The following is a 16,207-nucleotide window of genomic DNA, read 5'->3' on the forward strand; positions in this document are numbered from 1 at the left end:
AACAGAGGAACAGAGAAATGCTGGGAACATTTTTACCAGCATTTCTCTGAGAAGTTTAATGAGCTCAGCAGATGAGCCGTTACACCAGGTGTTTGCTAATTGCGACTGGCTAGTCTGAAGGAGCTGAGTGGGAGGAAAGGTTGGAAACTGAGGGCAGGGCTACTCCAACCATTCAGGCATTTTAGATGAATGGTTGCCATGGAGATTAAAGGATTTCTCAAACCTTCATGAAAAAAATCAACACTCCAGGAATGTTTTTGATGAGGGAATAACATTATAACATGATGTAAAGCTAAACAAAAAAGTAGATTTTACAGAACAGTGCCTTTTTAACAGAAAATTGAGTGGAAGGAAGAAGTGTATTATGAAAAGTTGAACCAGCAACAAGGAGAACGGCAGTCTTGAGAAGTTTGCATTCAAGAATCTGGGAGTTTCCAAAGGAGTGAACATGAAGATCCGTGACACGCAGACGGATGCCACACCTGGGCTGAGCAGATCCAGAACTGGACTGATGCTCTGTAGGTCTTGTTTTCAGATCAAAGTAAATTCTGCACTTCATTTGGAAGCCAAGGGACCCAAAGTCTGGAGGAAGAGATGAGAGGGACTCAGTGATGGTTCTGGTCCACTGAGTTTTCTGAAGTCCACAGCCAATGCATTCGTATTCCAGAACATTTTAGATCACTTCATGCTAACAAACTGGATGGAGATGCTGATCTTATTTATGTAAGGCTAAAATGTATTTTCTATTCAAATTACCATGGGATTTAGCAGTTTTCTTTAATTTATCCTTTTATTATTGCAATATTTTATAATATTGTTGCTCCTGTAAGAAAATACTTAAAGTTTTATTTAAAAATTACAAAATGGTACAAAGCTGCCACCTGCTGGTGGCCTGCTGCTCTTTGAAAAGAGAAACAATTTTTGGAACATTTAATGAAGAATATCATGTTAGATTAGACCACAGGTGTCAATCTCCAGTCCTGGGGGGGCCGCTGCCCTGCAACTTTTAGATGTGCCTCTGCTGCACCACACCTGAGGAGAATAATTAGGTCATTAGGGCTCTGGAGACCTGATCTACACAAGGAGGAGGTAATGAAGCCGTTTCATTCCAGTGTTTTGTACCTGTGGCACATCTAAAAACTGCAGGACAGCAGAAGACTGGAGTTCGACACCCTGGATTAGACCAATAAACAAAAAGACTTGTAAACCATCCACACACTGAAACACGGTGGTGGCAACATCATGATTCACGGACAATTGTTCTCAGAAAGGGAAGCCGGACGGTATGGATGGGAAGGTGAATTAAATCCACATTTCCTCACTTCTTTTTTTCCCCATGACTTACTTTTGAATGGTTATACTGACCAGCCTGATATCAAGACAAGAAATTCTGCAAAATAGTTTTTATCCCTAATTATATTTCTCTCACAATAAAGTAAAACTGGAAAGAAGTCACTCATTGGACAATAACCAGGTTGTAACATTTTAATACAATTTCTTATAAAACAGAAAACATTTACATCCTTCAACATTTTCTCATTTTCTGGTCCAGTGTCTGAAGTATTCACTCACTAATCTGAAAAGTCTCAATGAGTTTCAGTTTTTACCCACAGGTCTCTTGTTGCATATGAAATATAACTCAATCCGCATTCAAACATTTTCTTAAAGTTATCTACACAGCAGACAGTTGCTAAAATTGTCATGTTTTACTGCAACAGGACAACAGAAAACGTGGTAAAGCATTTTATCTGGACCTCATGCTACAGTACGGATCAAGTTGCAGTCTTTGAGTTTGGGCCACTGCCATGCACAGCGGGTGAGCGGGTTCAGGTCGAGTCCAAATGTCTAAACGTGAGCACCCAAACGTCTCCTTAAGCCTTTAGGAAGTTTTATCAGGCATGCAGGAAGGATGGAGGTGCGTCTCTTATTTCCAGGCCAACACCGCCCCCTGCTGGAGGAGTTCATGGCGCCAGGCGCTGTCGGTCCAGGTTCACCTTCTGGAAGAAAGCCTTCCCGAACTCATAGCTGCTGATCATGACAGCGCAGGCTGGCGCCACTTTGATCACTCTGGGCAGAAAACCTAAACAAAAAATATGTTTTTAACTTCCAGGCAAAGAAAACAAGAGATTTTTATTTAAAATATGTCTGTGTGTGTACCTGCAAAGAGGCCTCTGTAGCCCAGCTCAGACCAGATCTCCTTCATGATGTGCCAAGTGGAAGCAGTTCCCTTTCTGGAAACTGGAAACAAACAGCAGCAGGTTCATTTTAAATCTTTTAAAACTTTTAAATACAGGAGAAGAAGAACCAACCTCCCAGAGAGTCCATTTCTCCCAGCTGGATCTGCCGCCGAGTTTTCACCACGTCGAACGGCAGCGTCAGGACAGCAGCGACCTGAACACACACACACACACACACACACACACACACACACACACACACACACACACACACACACACACATGCACTTTTACACAGTAAAATTCAAACATTTTTCAAAAATTTTCCCAAAAAAATACTGTTTCTCTCATTTACCTCGGAACAAAAAAACAAATTTAACAAAAAAAAAAAATTCCCAGAATTTCAATAAAGTTAGTTTAACGTACTGAATATAAGCCAACCTTTATTTTAATTACACAGACCAATAAGTTATTGGGCCATAAGAAATAAGAAATAATTATTACATTTAAACAATCCAACTAGTCATGTTAAGGTAGAACGATATGAATATAAGATGGATGCAGCCTGAAAATAAAGATATTTTGTTCAAACTGAAGCTTCTTTTTCCTAAAAGTTAAATTAAATTCAGACTCTCCCAACACTGTTGGTGTTTAGGAGACATTGATTCAGCATCTGCTCTACATTAAGTCATTCAAAGTGGGTCGACAGTGTCAGCGCTGCTGAAGACTCACGGCTCCAGAAACGGCTCCAGCAGTGAAGCTGATGGAGAAGTTGGCGTTGGGCGATGCGTACTGCTCACACAGCTGGGCCTTCACCAGTTCGTAGTTAAACCAGTACAAAGCTGCAACAACAACACAAACAGCGTAAAACAAAGACCTGGGTGTCACTGAACCCATCTACAACAATTAATCTATTCATAGCATGATAAATTAGAACAAACTCAATCATTTCCATAATTTATGGTACATTTATTTTCTCTTTTTCTACCAAAAACTGGATGATAAAAGTCTTCAGTCAGGTGTTTTGGTCTCAATCTGCCCTTTTTTTAAAGGACATTTCATAATTCATTTTATTTGTTGTTTCTGTTGTTTTGTGTATTATTTTGGATATTTAAAATGTCTTCCAGTTCCAGTGTTAAAAGTTCATTAGAATTGAATATTTTTTATCTTTGAGAATGTGTTCTTGCATTATTATGCCATTATTACCATTATATAAAAAAAAAAAACATTATCGTTTATAGCAATAAACTGCGGGACCATTTATCGTCCACTAGACAATGATCCGTTATTGTGACAGACCGATCAACAATCACAAATTAGTTCCAAATAGTTAGAAAAGGAATAGAAATTAGGCTCTTTAACTAGGATGTGAGTGAATCTCACCAGAAAAAGGCACGTCTCTGAGAACGGTGGGCCCCCACCCCCTCCACAGCGACAGCATGCCGCTCTGGGCCACCGCCGAGCGGATGCACACGCGCAGCTCGCTGTAGCTCAGCTTCCTGGACTGCATTTTGGTCCTGACCAGCTCCAGAGGGCTGATGACCGTCACGGCGCCCACTGCCATCAGAACAACACGTTACAGATAAACAACAACAGAAAAACAACAACAGGAGGTTTTTTTTCTTCCTCTTACATCTGGCAAGCCCTCCGGCCAGAAGAGGGACGTGGCTGCCCTGGAGGCCCAAACCGAACCACAGGAAGTCCCTCAGCTGGTCGTAGCAGGTGAAGTAGATCACTGTGGCTGGGACGGCCATCACCCTTCACACATTAAAAACATACAAAGAAACATTGTTTTTATTTAGAAACGAATAAATTGCTCAACAGAGTTAAACACACAGAACCATGGGGAGGAAACTGACCGTTTCTCCCAGTCAAAGAACCGCTCCACCTCCCAGTGGACGTTTCTTTTAACTTTATATTTACATTTGTTTGGATTATAGATGCATATATGCCTATATAAACTATTTTTCAACATAAAAAAAAAATAAATCTAAGTGTCTGTGTTACAACTAAAGGAAATTACGACGGAATATTGGGCCAGACTAAGGTAATTTTTTATTTACGAGAATAAAGTCATAACAGCAGCAGAATAAAGTAAAAAACTTTATTTTAATAAGAGCAAAGTTTCCAGAGATCAGGATCTGACAGGAACAGATTGATTCTTTGTTTCTACAATCAGTGCAAAATTCTGCTATTGATTATAATTTGATCAAATAATGTCTTAAAAGATTCATTATTTCTTTACTTGTAAAATCGATACCAAACCATAACTTCACAAGATGCTAAACATTCATTATTTTCACATTTTAATTATTTTTCAAGGTGTCATCATCAAATTAGGACTTAATTCTCGTATCATTACATATTTCAATTAATCAATCAAATTTTATTTGTATAGCACATCAACAAATATTTATCATATTATTATTACTTTATGATTTTATTCTCCATATTATGACTTTATTCTGATAATTGCCTTTTTCCTAACTTAGACCTGATTCTCCATCACAGGAAACAACAGAACATGCACATGACCCAGTTTTCCAACAGCACTTAAACACACCATGCTGCATTTGTGTCTGTGCATAAATGTAGTTTTTGACCTGGAACATGTATAAAAGGTGACATAAAGGTTATACTTAACCTCTATAATGTTAAACATAAAACTAATCTGGGAGTCAAATTGTAATGTTTGTGTAACTTCTGAAAGCAGACGTTTATTTTGTATTCATAATTTCTTTATATTTGTGTGCATTTGAATACATCTTTGAAAGAACAAATCAAGTTTTAAATATGCAGAGATCTGCAAGGCCATGCAAGGTTACAATGTTAGAAAAAAAAACATTTGTAAAACTAGAGGGCATTCAGTAACGGAAACTTAATGGAAATTTGATTTTTCTTCATTTTTAACTTTGACTGAATACCCAAATTGTAATTTAGCTTCTGGTAAAACAAGTTTCAGACAATCTGCTCTGAAACTTCATTCAGTTTGACTCTCAAGTTCCTTTTATTTTGGAAAATAAAATCTCAAAAATCATCCAGGAGCAGACTGTGATGTTCATGTTTAACCAAAATAACGATTCTGGTTTGCCGACTTGAATCGGTTCAGATAATGCGTGAAAAACCTTTGACTAGGCCGCATCACTGCAGTCATGAGCAGGTTTCTGTCTGTTGTAGCCAGACTGTCTGAGAATGTTAGCTCTGAGCAGAAACCTGCTGAGTGGACAAACATGTCCGCCCCCTCCCCTGGCCTCCAGCTTGTTTTCTTTTGAATTCATGGAAAGTTTCCTGACGTTCAAGGACAACTGAATCTGAACAGAGTAAAATGCAAAACGAGCCCGACTGCATTTAGATAAAACAATAACGCCTTAAAAATAGAAAGAAACCAAAGCGTCGCCCTGAAACTCACAGCGTCGGTGGGAGCCCACTCCACAGAGAGCGGAGTCCCTCATGGCGGGTGATTTTCACAAAAGCATCCTGCGTCAAAAAAAAAAACAACATCTCAGTGAATTATGCAGATATTAAAAAATCATCTGAAACCTGCAGCTGTGATGCAGCTCACCAAAGTGCCACTGAAATGCGTCGGCGTTCGGTACCAGCTGGAGCAGCTGGTTCCGTTCTGGCAGACGTAGATGTGATCCATCAGGCCGTTGCAGTACAGAAAACATTTCCCTGCAGACAAAACACACAGCAAAGCTTCAGAAGCAGCATGCTAATCAATAACGCACATGTTTACTTTCTCCCCTCAAACTTTGCTTCTGGATGTGAAACAACAAAAACGGGGCAACGACTCTGAAGATAAGACGAGGCCGACCTTGCTACAGTTTATTTTGGGTTGATTAGTGACCAAATAAATAAACTATCGGAGGTTATTTTAGCTTCACAAGCAGAAAGAGTTCATCCAGGCTGAACAGGAATATATTCATAGGGCTGCAGCTAACGATTATTTTACTTATCAATTATTGAGATGGAAAAAAAGTGGCACATTTTGCAGCATTTTATACAATATTAGAAATGAATGAAAAGATGTAAATGAAAAATTCAATTAATCTTACATAAGAAAATAAATGTTTTATTACATAAAATGCAATAATGACCGAGCCCGTTATGCTTGACATATCAATAAGGTGTAGGGCTGATATGTTGATTATTTTTTAAATACTGATAATTAGATATCAAAAGGTGTTTAAAGTTGAGATTTTTTTAAAACAGAATTTGAACCATTTGAAGCTGAGACTGGTACTTGATGAGTTCTGGGTACAAAATAATCACAGACAAAATATTTTTTTGGATCTTAAATGCAAAATGTATACATATATTGTACATTTTTTGGCTCAATTAAAGCTCAGAGTCTGTTGTTTTTTCAGCAAATGGCCTTTTTCAGTCTGTTTGCTCCAGTTAATGATTGAATAATAAACGGTGCTTAATAGGAAATTGTTTTATTTACAGAATTTGAACCGAGTGAAGTTAAACTGCCACTTGAGGAGTTTTACTAAAAAAAATTTATTTACAGAAACATTTTGTTGTTGGTTTTTTTATCTAAATTGCAAAATCTATATATATATTATTTTACATCTTGGCTTAATTACAGCTCTGTGTTGTTCTTTCTGCAAATTGCATGATTTTGAGTATGTATACTGCACTTAATAATTAATCAATTACTAAATTAGTTAGCAATTATTTCAATAATCAATTAATAGTGATAAATCGTTTCCGCTCGCATCTTTATTATTTTTATTTTATGGTTTGTTTTCTGTGAAAGAACTCGTAACAGCCGCTCTGTGTAGCAGCGGCTTGTTTGAATCCCCAGATTAAACTACCTGATTAATTGATGATTAATCAATTACTAAATTAGTTGACAATTAGTTCAATAATCCCCATTAATCCAATTAATCGTTTCAGCCCTATATGTTTTCCAATCAGACCGGGGTGCGGTGCGCTGCTGCAGCAGATCAATACTCACATTTGGATGAGCGGCCGACTCCACCCCATGGAGCGGATTCACGGCCCAAAGCTGGAAAACGAAGCCAAGGTGGAGCAGAAAGAAAGCCGTTTGCAGGGGTTAGTTTCAAACGCAAAAGCAGTTAGAGACCAGGCATCTTAACGCGACGCGAGGAAACAGTTTTCCTACCCTGGTGGAAGGGAGTCTGCTGAGCCTGCAGCCTTATCTTCACAACGTCCAGCGGAGTGACTGTAAACAAATCCACACACCCAATCACAACAGGGGCAGCAAAAGAGATGCAAATAGAATCAAAAAGGAAGAAAACATGGGAGTAAAAACTCTACGGCTCTTGCTCTCGTTGTTTCTATATAAGCTAACCAAATAGAGATGTGAGGAGGGCTCCAGTGCCAGAGGCCAGCATCTGCTGCACTGGAGAGATCGCAGCCACTGGGCCGCCAATGGTCCGCTCCCCCATCCTGCCCACCTGTCAGACCAAACATAAACAAAAACATACAAAATAGCAGGTCGAAAACATCATGCACTAGTCCAACAAAACGCTACAATCCAGCAGGGGTGAAGAAAGCTGCGATTTGCTGCAGAGTTTGTCCAAAAGAAAAAGAAAAACGACTCCTAAATGGACAAATTACCGTGCATTGAAGCCCGAGGTGTCTTTTTTTAACTGAGCAGGGTATGTCTAGGTGGAGTTGTTAAAACAAGGTCCTTGAAACATTTTGATAGCTTATCTTTCAAATGCATGCTGCCTCCAAAGCCTCGCCTCCTGATCTACAAGTGACAGCCGTCTCAAACCGGTTTCCCTACAGGAGGAGGTGTTTCCGCTGGCCTGTCCACTTCCTGGGGGCTCACTAACAACAAAACGTAGTCATTACAGCCGTATGAGACAGAGTTTGACCAAATGAGTCAGATTCTTTAATGGTCACAGGAATTAGCATGGAAGCTATAGAATGTTAACGGAAATCTCTCACGTTGCACGACAAAAAACACCAAAACAGCAGCGTTATGTTGACAGGATGCACGTTTGTTGTATATGAAACACCAGATCCATAATCTGGCTTCATAATAGACTAGATTAAGGCTTCATTTTTTGTTGTTTTTTTAGCATACATTTTAGCAGTTGAACACCATGTTCTTTTTCGCAACGCTGAAGTTCGCTTCCGATTGATTGCTTGAGTAAACGGCTGTTTTAACAGCTTTTGAGGAATTAGGCTTTCCTTACATTAGGTTCAGGAGAAATGTTAAACTATATACGTAGATCGCAAAAAACAGTCTATAATTAACGAATCATTATTTTTGTTTCTTGGACTAAACGGATTTAGAGTCCTTAAAAATAGCAGAATAATCCTTTTTTCTTAAGGCATCAATGTGAGACTGACTTCAGTGCGTTTGTCTTTCTCGAAAAATACACCAAGAATTATTTTTTCTCGGTGAAATATCGATATGTTCTAAAACTATGCGTTCAACAATGGTGAGCAGGAACTCTTAGTTTCAGACAAAATTGTTGAATCTAGTCTTCAAACGTGGGTGTTTTGCTAACCGCTAACTGCAGAACGTTGATTAGCTCGGTAGCCATCTTGCTGTTTACAAGCTGCGAAGCTTTGCTATAAATTATGAGTTGACGTTACCCACCTTTTACTTTAGCTGCCAGGCTTTTCCTGAAACATAGGTGCCTTCACTCATGTCAGTTACTCAAACTGTGGTAATTCGTTTTACTCAGGCGCTCCATTGCAGAGCATGCCGAGTACAAAATGTTACCAGTGTCTGGCCTTGCTGCTCCACAACCGCTCACGTACGCAAAACCCAGATTCATAAAACATCTGCGTAACCAAAGAAACAATCCTTTTGACCGAGCGCATTATTTGTAGATCAGCGTTTGGACGGACTCGGGTCCGCCTGCTTCTGTTCCAGAAGCTTTGGCGCCATCTAGTGGGCTGCAAAATCACTGGCTGCACCAGGAAGTTTCATGTAAATAATTTTCCTGTTAGATTAAGTTACCCGTTAGGACGACAAACTATGCTACTTGACGACAAAAAAACAAAAACAAACAAAAAACAATTCAATCAACTTGAAAAAAGTTTAAGCTTAGTGAATAAACACAGTGGAGACTTAGAGATCCACCTTTCGCTTCCCCGCCCTCTGACCATGATGGGGGCGTACTCGGGTTGATGCAGGTCCGGCAGGACTCTTTGTGGGGATTACTGTGGTGAGACGCAGCAGGGAAGCTCCACTCTCACTTCACAACAGCCTTTCTGTCTTTAATAAAGGTAAGAGCACTGTAAAACCTCTTTTACTCTCAATCCGCTGGAAAAATGCTAAAAATATTTAACAAACCTTTATGACTGAAACTTAAAAAGTAGATTTTTTTATTCGGAATTTTCTTTAAGTTGTTCAATATTTATGCAAATTGTATATGTCTTTCACATGTCTTCGTAATATTTATATATATTAAATATGTATTAGTTGTCATTTTAATGACGCTGAGAGTGCTGTGAATACAACGATCTCCTTTGTGCAGGGAGACAAAGACAATATGATAAGGAAGTACTACTACAGGAAATAAACACTGAGGTTCTGTAAATCTATGTTTCTGTCTTTCAAACGGGGTAAAATATAAATAATAACCCATCATATTCCGTTCACACAGACTGATTTTTATGACAGAATTATTATTTAAGTCATAATGTCAAGGTGTTCTGCATAACTGCTCAGCAAAACCCTAGAATCTAACACTTTATGCTTTTATTTGAAATTATTTGAGGACTCAAATCATTTCTGAAAGTGGAAAAGGGGTGTTTAAGTTTCATTTTCCTTTTTCGAGACTTCCTGTTCGTGAGAACTTTTCGCTGCTTGCAGATGCAGACCTGGGTTGTGATCTGTTGGGCTGTCTTTGCCGTGGTTGGTGCAGATGAGTGTCCAGATGGAGGCAGGTGTGCAGAAGGTCAAACCTGCTGCAGCAGCCCAACGAATGGCTATGGCTGCTGCCCGTTTGATCAGGTACATGTGGCTGCACAACACATTTCTCTAAGCATCTTTCTGTCTGGGGTATCAGTTAAATGTCAATGGTGGGATACTGTACTATGTTTTTACTACTACAATACAAGATAGTTCTTCTTATTAAGTTTCTGAAAATAATACAACACAGACAAACACAATTTGTTATTAACATGCTACGAAATTTGTTTTTCACACTTAATTTTAATTTTTATATGGACATAACAATGAAGAAAGTGTTGTAGAACTATACATGTGACTTGGATTAGTTTTAGTTCCTTAAATGGAACTTACAGTATATACTCCACTGTCTAGTAGGATTTCCTCAGTGTTGTAATAGCAAAATAAACTATGTATTTCTCAACATTATATACAATTAAACCCCAATGTAATGTATTCACAAATAGATAGTACAACATATGTGACTGATTTCTGGAGTAAGCATTTGTTCTGTTATTTTTGCCAGAAATTTAGGCTTCCAAAGTTTAAAGGCAGTGCAATTATTCATGCAGAAAATATTTATTTCCATAAGAAAAACAACATTTTTGTGAGAATTTTCAACCTCCAGTCAAAACTCTCCTACAAAACCAAATTTTGATCAACATTTTGTAAACGAAGTAACAGGTAGCATCTTGTTGATTTTTTTAAATTATTATTTTAAATATCTTTACAACCAAGAACCAAGACTCCAAAAATTAACAGAATTTCCTTATTTTTCTTCAAGTTTAGCTCAGATTAGCTTAGCTAGCAGAAGCTTGATGTTTCACACTACAAAAACAGAAAATCTTACCAATTATTTTTGGCCTAGTTTCTAGGCCAAAAGTATAATTTAGTATACTTGAAATAAGACTTAGTAACTTTTCAGCAAAAAACATTACCTTGTTTTAAGACAATATTTCCTCAATATTTATTTTAAAACGTTCTAGTTTCATTGGTAGATTATTTCACTTATAACAAGACATTTTTCCCATGTTGTACGTTAAATAATTTGTCAATGAGGCTACTTTTACATCTAAATTAAGAAATTATTAACTTAAAATTTAGTTGTAAGTCAGTTCTGTCTGATTTAAAATGTCCTGAGATAATTGCACTAGAAAATAGACCAAAATACTTGGTAAGATTTTGTGTTTTTGCAGTGCATGTATTTCTCTTCATCTTCACCTTCATTTTGGCCTGAGTTGCTTAAGTTTTGCTCCACCAGTTATTCACATGTGTACTATTCTTATTAAAATATTTTATTATGAAAGGCTTTTGTACCTCATGACACTTTCAGCTATGACGTACTGTTTTATCCTTATTAGGTCCATGTCGCAGTTAAATTGACATAGCAGATAAAGTTTCTGTACTCTAAAGTAAACCTTATTTTATAGTAGCGCTATTCATACTGGAAGGTGTTTTACTACTGTATAAACCAGATAAAAGAGCTAGCCTCATTCACAGTAGGAGATATCCGTACTAACTTTGGTAGTCAAAGTGTTCCTGCTACTCCCGTCTCTTCAGGCTGAATGCTGTGAAGATCACATCCACTGCTGTCCCTCAGACACGATCTGCGACTCAGAGGCGTTCCGCTGTGTGAATGCCACTCTGTCCATCCCATGGACCGAAAGGACATCCGCGCTCCAGCCCACAGTCTCTAAAGTATGGATAACATCCTCTTGTTTTCATCCACAAACCCGGTTTAAGTATACGTAGTTCTCATGAGACGTCACACCACACTTCCGTGAATTTGGTAACTGACAGCCATCTTAGCAGGCAGTTGCTATGGAGTTGCTATGACAACAGTGAGCCGTGAAGCAGCAATATTAGAACTAGTGCTTACCTCATTCAAACTTATAAACTGTATAAATACATTACACCTATTATTAAATTTCATTTCTGAGTACTGTAGCCACCTCTGTGTAATACTCAGATGAATATCAGTGATATTTACTGTAGTACTTACTGCCGAAGTAGCAAAATTAGCTAAGCTAATGTAGATTTTAGCTGCTAGCTGAGACGGACTTGTAGCGAACGTGTATGTCAGGGCTGGGCAGAGTAGCCAAAATTGTATTCAATTTCACTACTTCAACATATTTTCACTCAAGTAAAAGTAAAAAGTAGCCGTCCAAGAAACTACTCAAGTCAAACTAGAAAGTATTTGGTAAAAAGTCTACTCAAGTAAGTAACTAATCAAATTACAAACATTTAAAAAATTACATAATCAGACAGACCAAAATAACAAAAACTGCAGGTGTGTGTCTGTTTCTATTGAATGTTTGGTTAAAATATGTTTGTTCTTCATTCACTTAAGCTACTCAGAATGAGTAGAGTATCCACAAGTTTTACTCAATTAAGAGTAGAAATACTTCATAAGAAAATTACTCAAGTAAAAGTAAAATGTACAGCATTGTAAAAATACTACTAAAAGTAATTTTTTTTCAAAATGTTACTCAAGTAAGTGTAACTGATTAAATGTACTACTCAGCTCTGATTACAACTATTACTCTGTTACAATTTGAATACTTGTCCACATCATCTGACATATTTTCCTTTTCTGTCTCATACGGATCAATCCCAACAGCAGCCACTTTTTAAATGTACCTTGGTCTCACACATTGGTCAAGCTTGTGCACATATTTTATTTTTGTTTGCCTGAAGCCATGGGTCCACTATGCGTTGCGCATGCGCTTGCCTACTAAGATGGCGCAGATCACTTTTGGTTCAGACTTGTGGGAACTATGTATTTTCAGTGGTGTTCCTCATTTGTTGTCCGTGCAGTCCTTCAGGATGATCAAGTCCTACATGGGTGAAGACGATGATAACATCTGTCCCGATCAGTCACGATGCCCTGCTGAGTTTTCCTGCCTGAAGGCTTTGACAAAGTTTGGATGCTGTCCGTTAGCGAAGGTAATCACATTTTTGTTTTTGAGCCTTAAAGCTGCAGTATGTAGCGTATTTGTTGAAGTTGTGACTATGTTATGACAGCACGGTATGAGACAGATAATCTTTGAAAAAAAATTAGCTCCTCTGCCTTGTCCCAGCGCTAACTAGAAACAACCAATCAGAGCCAGGAGGCGGGTTTCAGTGCTGTGAATCATCATCATCTCTCATTCTCCCCCTTGCTCTGTGCTAAGTTGCAGCTAGCACAGCCTGTCATGAATGCTCAGGGCAGTTAGTATAGCCACCGATGGTGGATAAACTGTTTACCTCTAACGGTAAGTTGTTCACGCATGTGGTTGATTGACAGCACTAAGCCCCTCCTCCTGACTCTGATTGGTAGATTTTGGTCGGAACGGTACATTTTTATCAGACTGGAATAGTAACTGAGGGAGACAGTGGAGGGGATTGATTATCTATCTCATAAAAAACTGTCACAAAATATTTACAAATCCAATCTTGTCGTTTTGGATAAGTGAGAGTGTGAGGATTTCAGGAATGTTTTTCTAACTTTATGCCGTCCAACAGGGAATTTCTTGCTCTGATGGGAAGCACTGCTGTCCTGAGGGCCACCACTGCAGCATTGACAGCCGCTCCTGCATCAAAAAAGGTTGGACTTATCATAATATTCATATTTTTCAGTCTTTAATCTTTATTTAAGGCTGCAACTAACAATAACTCCGATGATGAATCGATTAATCAGGTAATTAAATCAGCAGATTGTTCATTTAACCACGTAAGCCTTTTTTTATGCAATATTAAATACATTAAAAAGATAGAAACAAATACATTTAGTTACTTTTTTAGATAAGAAAATAAACATTTTATCACCTAAGATGCAATAACATAGCATTCCTTTTGTAGCAAGGAATGCATTTTCAGCTAAAAAAATAATTTCAATTGTGCTAAAAACTCTGCCCATTTACATCAGAATAGAGTATGGCTGATCTGCTGACTATTTCTTGGATTCAACAATTTAATAATTGAGAAGCAAAAGATGCTTTTTTGTTTTGTTTTTTTAAGAATTTGAACCAGGTGAAGTTAAAACTTCAACTTAAGGAAATTAGGGTAGAACATATTTACAGACAAAGGTTGTTTTTCTTTATTTTAATGCAAAATGTTTATTTTACAGTTTTGGCTTATTTGATGCTCTAACTATGTTCTGTCAGCAAATTACCTTTTTTGAGTCTTTATACTACAGTTAATGATTAATCAATTGCTAAATTAGTTGATGATTATTTCAATCATTGATTAATCACGATTAATCGTTTCAGCTCCATCATTATTATTTCAGTTTTTATAATTCTGTTGTTTTGTTTTGGGTGAAAAAACTCTTGACTCTGTAGAGACGACATGTCCAAATGATCGGATGAATTCACTTGATGTGAGATGATTAACCAATTACTAAATTAGTTGATTATTTCAATAATAGATTAATCGTGATTAATCATTTCAGCTCTATCATTTTTGTCTTAGTTTTTAATATTTTGTATTTCTTTTTAAGAACTTGTGACAGCCATCCGGTGTAGCGACGGCGTGTCCGAATGCCCGGATGAAACGACCTGCTGTGAGACTCCAGAAGGCAAATGGGGTTGCTGTCCAATGCCAAAGGTAGGCAGTAATCAGTCTTCAGTCATGTTGCTCCTTAATAGTAGGACTTCACACTGTGAGTAAGATAGTAAAGGAGGGAAAAGTCAAATGGATGATTTACATGATCCACATTGACTCACATCCAAGTTATCATGTCTTTATTGTGTCTTATCCTGGGCTGACGTGTAACTTTATTGTCCAAACAGGCTGTGTGCTGCGATGATAAGAAACACTGCTGCCCTGAAGGGACAACATGCAACATTGAACAAATGAAATGCATTTCCATGTCTACCAAAAAGGAGCTGCCAATGTGGGCTAAGTTCCCTGCCAGACAGAGAGCAGACTGGGAGAATCAGAACGGTCAGAGTTAGGAATGTGTGCCATCATGAAGGATTAGTGAGCTAAACTTCATTATAATAAAGAAATCTGTGTGTGCCTGTTTTTCCAGAGGGTGAAGAAATTACTGCAAAGGCAGCCGTTGGGGAAGAAGCAAAGAAATCCTCTGAAGCTGCTACAGCCAATCCGCTTCCTGCTCTGAAGGAGGAAGTGACTGTGTCATCTGTTACTAAGGCAGACGGAGGTGAAATTTCACTTTATGCTTCTTGAAAGTTTTACCAGGAAGGGCCAGTTTCAGACTAAGTAACATTCACACTAACAGGATTATCCACACTATACTTAAATACAAGTAGGACTACTTCAACATATTTTACTAAAGTAAAAGTAAAAAGTAGCCATCCAAGAATTTACTCAAGTAAAAGTAAAAAAGTCTTTTGTAAAAAGTCCAATGAAGTACTGAGTAACTGATCAAATTATCAGTCATTTAAAATTAAAAATTACATAATCCGACAGACCAAAATATAAAGTTAAGTGTAAATTTTGGTGTTTGAAGCACCAATATTACAATAGTTCATATAACTAATAAAAAATAACAAAATTAGGCAAACATGTAAAATTTTTGAAACTTTAACAAAAACTGCAGGTCTGTGTCTGTGTCTGGTGATTTTTTGTTTTTCATTCAGAGGGTAGAGAATCCAGAAATCTTATTCCAGTAAGAGTAGAAATACTTCATAATACTTTATTTTTACTTTTACAAAAGTAAAAGTAAAAAGTACAGCGTAGTAAAAATACTCCTAAAAGTACATCTTTTCAAAAAAGTTACTCAAGTAAACTTACACACACTGATTAAAAAGATACAAACGCAATTTTTCTCACAAGCTGATGTTTAGGATAGGACTGTTTAAAAATACATTTTCCCAGCAGGAGAGTTGGATCAACTGAAATCTGCTTTCCCCTCCTTCAGTCAACAATGTGCCATGTGACGACACCGCCGCCTGTCCTGATGGCACCACCTGCTGTAAAACCAAAGAGGGTGGCTGGGCCTGTTGTCCTATGCCAGAGGTGAAGATACGGAGTAAACTAACAAAAAATAAATCTAAACCTGTGCTGTTTGGGGAATTTATGTGTTTTCGTTCATCCAAACGTGTCGTCCTCAGGCTGTTTGCTGTGAAGATTTTATCCACTGCTGTCCAAATGGTAAGAAATGTGACTTGGCAGCAGGAACATGTGACGACGGCCT

General features: G+C 37.8%; 2 protein-coding genes across 4 annotated transcripts in view; one reads left to right on the forward strand and one right to left on the reverse strand.

Annotated features, from left to right (window-relative positions):
- Positions 1–1,472: 1,472 nt before the first annotated feature.
- slc25a39 (solute carrier family 25 member 39) lies at positions 1,473–11,673 on the reverse strand. 3 transcript variants are annotated; one of them, XM_016676452.1, is made up of 12 exons: positions 11,586–11,673; positions 7,498–7,603; positions 7,309–7,368; positions 7,141–7,191; positions 5,740–5,849; positions 5,587–5,654; positions 3,811–3,935; positions 3,561–3,734; positions 2,910–3,019; positions 2,310–2,391; positions 2,158–2,238; positions 1,473–2,080 (listed from the first exon to the last, which is right to left on the reverse strand). In XM_016676452.1, exons 2-12 carry the CDS (start codon positions 7,592–7,594, stop codon positions 1,962–1,964), a joined length of 1,077 nt encoding a protein of 358 aa, XP_016531938.1. In that variant the 5' UTR covers positions 7,595–7,603; positions 11,586–11,673; the 3' UTR covers positions 1,473–1,961. The 3 variants fall into 3 exon arrangements, with proteins under 3 accessions (XP_016531938.1, XP_007562163.1, XP_007562164.1); XM_007562101.2 differs by lacking the exon at positions 11,586–11,673 and adding an exon at positions 8,764–8,980; XM_007562102.2 differs by lacking the exons at positions 7,141–7,191; positions 11,586–11,673 and adding an exon at positions 8,764–8,981.
- Positions 9,276–16,207, forward strand: part of grna (granulin a) — a 15,103-nt gene continuing 8,171 nt past the window's right edge. Inside the window, exons 1-10 of the mRNA XM_007562221.2 lie at positions 9,276–9,398; positions 9,988–10,128; positions 11,626–11,763; positions 12,883–13,011; positions 13,570–13,651; positions 14,546–14,652; positions 14,838–14,991; positions 15,080–15,211; positions 15,932–16,029; positions 16,125–16,203. Of these exons, the coding sequence (XP_007562283.1) occupies positions 9,988–10,128; positions 11,626–11,763; positions 12,883–13,011; positions 13,570–13,651; positions 14,546–14,652; positions 14,838–14,991; positions 15,080–15,211; positions 15,932–16,029; positions 16,125–16,203 (1,060 nt within the window). The 5' untranslated portion in view covers positions 9,276–9,398. The remainder of the gene's footprint in view (positions 9,399–9,987; positions 10,129–11,625; positions 11,764–12,882; positions 13,012–13,569; positions 13,652–14,545; positions 14,653–14,837; positions 14,992–15,079; positions 15,212–15,931; positions 16,030–16,124; positions 16,204–16,207) is intronic.

Source organism: Poecilia formosa, unplaced genomic scaffold (genome assembly GCF_000485575.1).
Source record: "Poecilia formosa unplaced genomic scaffold, Poecilia_formosa-5.1.2 Scaffold134, whole genome shotgun sequence".
Lineage (NCBI taxonomy): Eukaryota > Metazoa > Chordata > Actinopteri > Cyprinodontiformes > Poeciliidae > Poecilia > Poecilia formosa.

Bases quoted from the DNA above. Each gene is read 5' to 3' on its own strand.
- slc25a39 (XM_016676452.1), bottom strand. From the start codon at position 7,594: ATGGGGGAGCGGACCATTGGCGGCCCAGTGGCTGCGATCTCTCCAGTG. The intron at 7,369-7,497 runs GTTAGCTTATAT...ATTTGTTTACAG, and splicing joins CCTCCTCACATCTCTATTTG to TCACTCCGCTGGACGTTGTG. The intron at 5,850-7,140 runs GTGAGTATTGAT...TTTTGTCTGCAG, and splicing joins AGTCGGCCGCTCATCCAAAT to GGAAATGTTTTCTGTACTGC.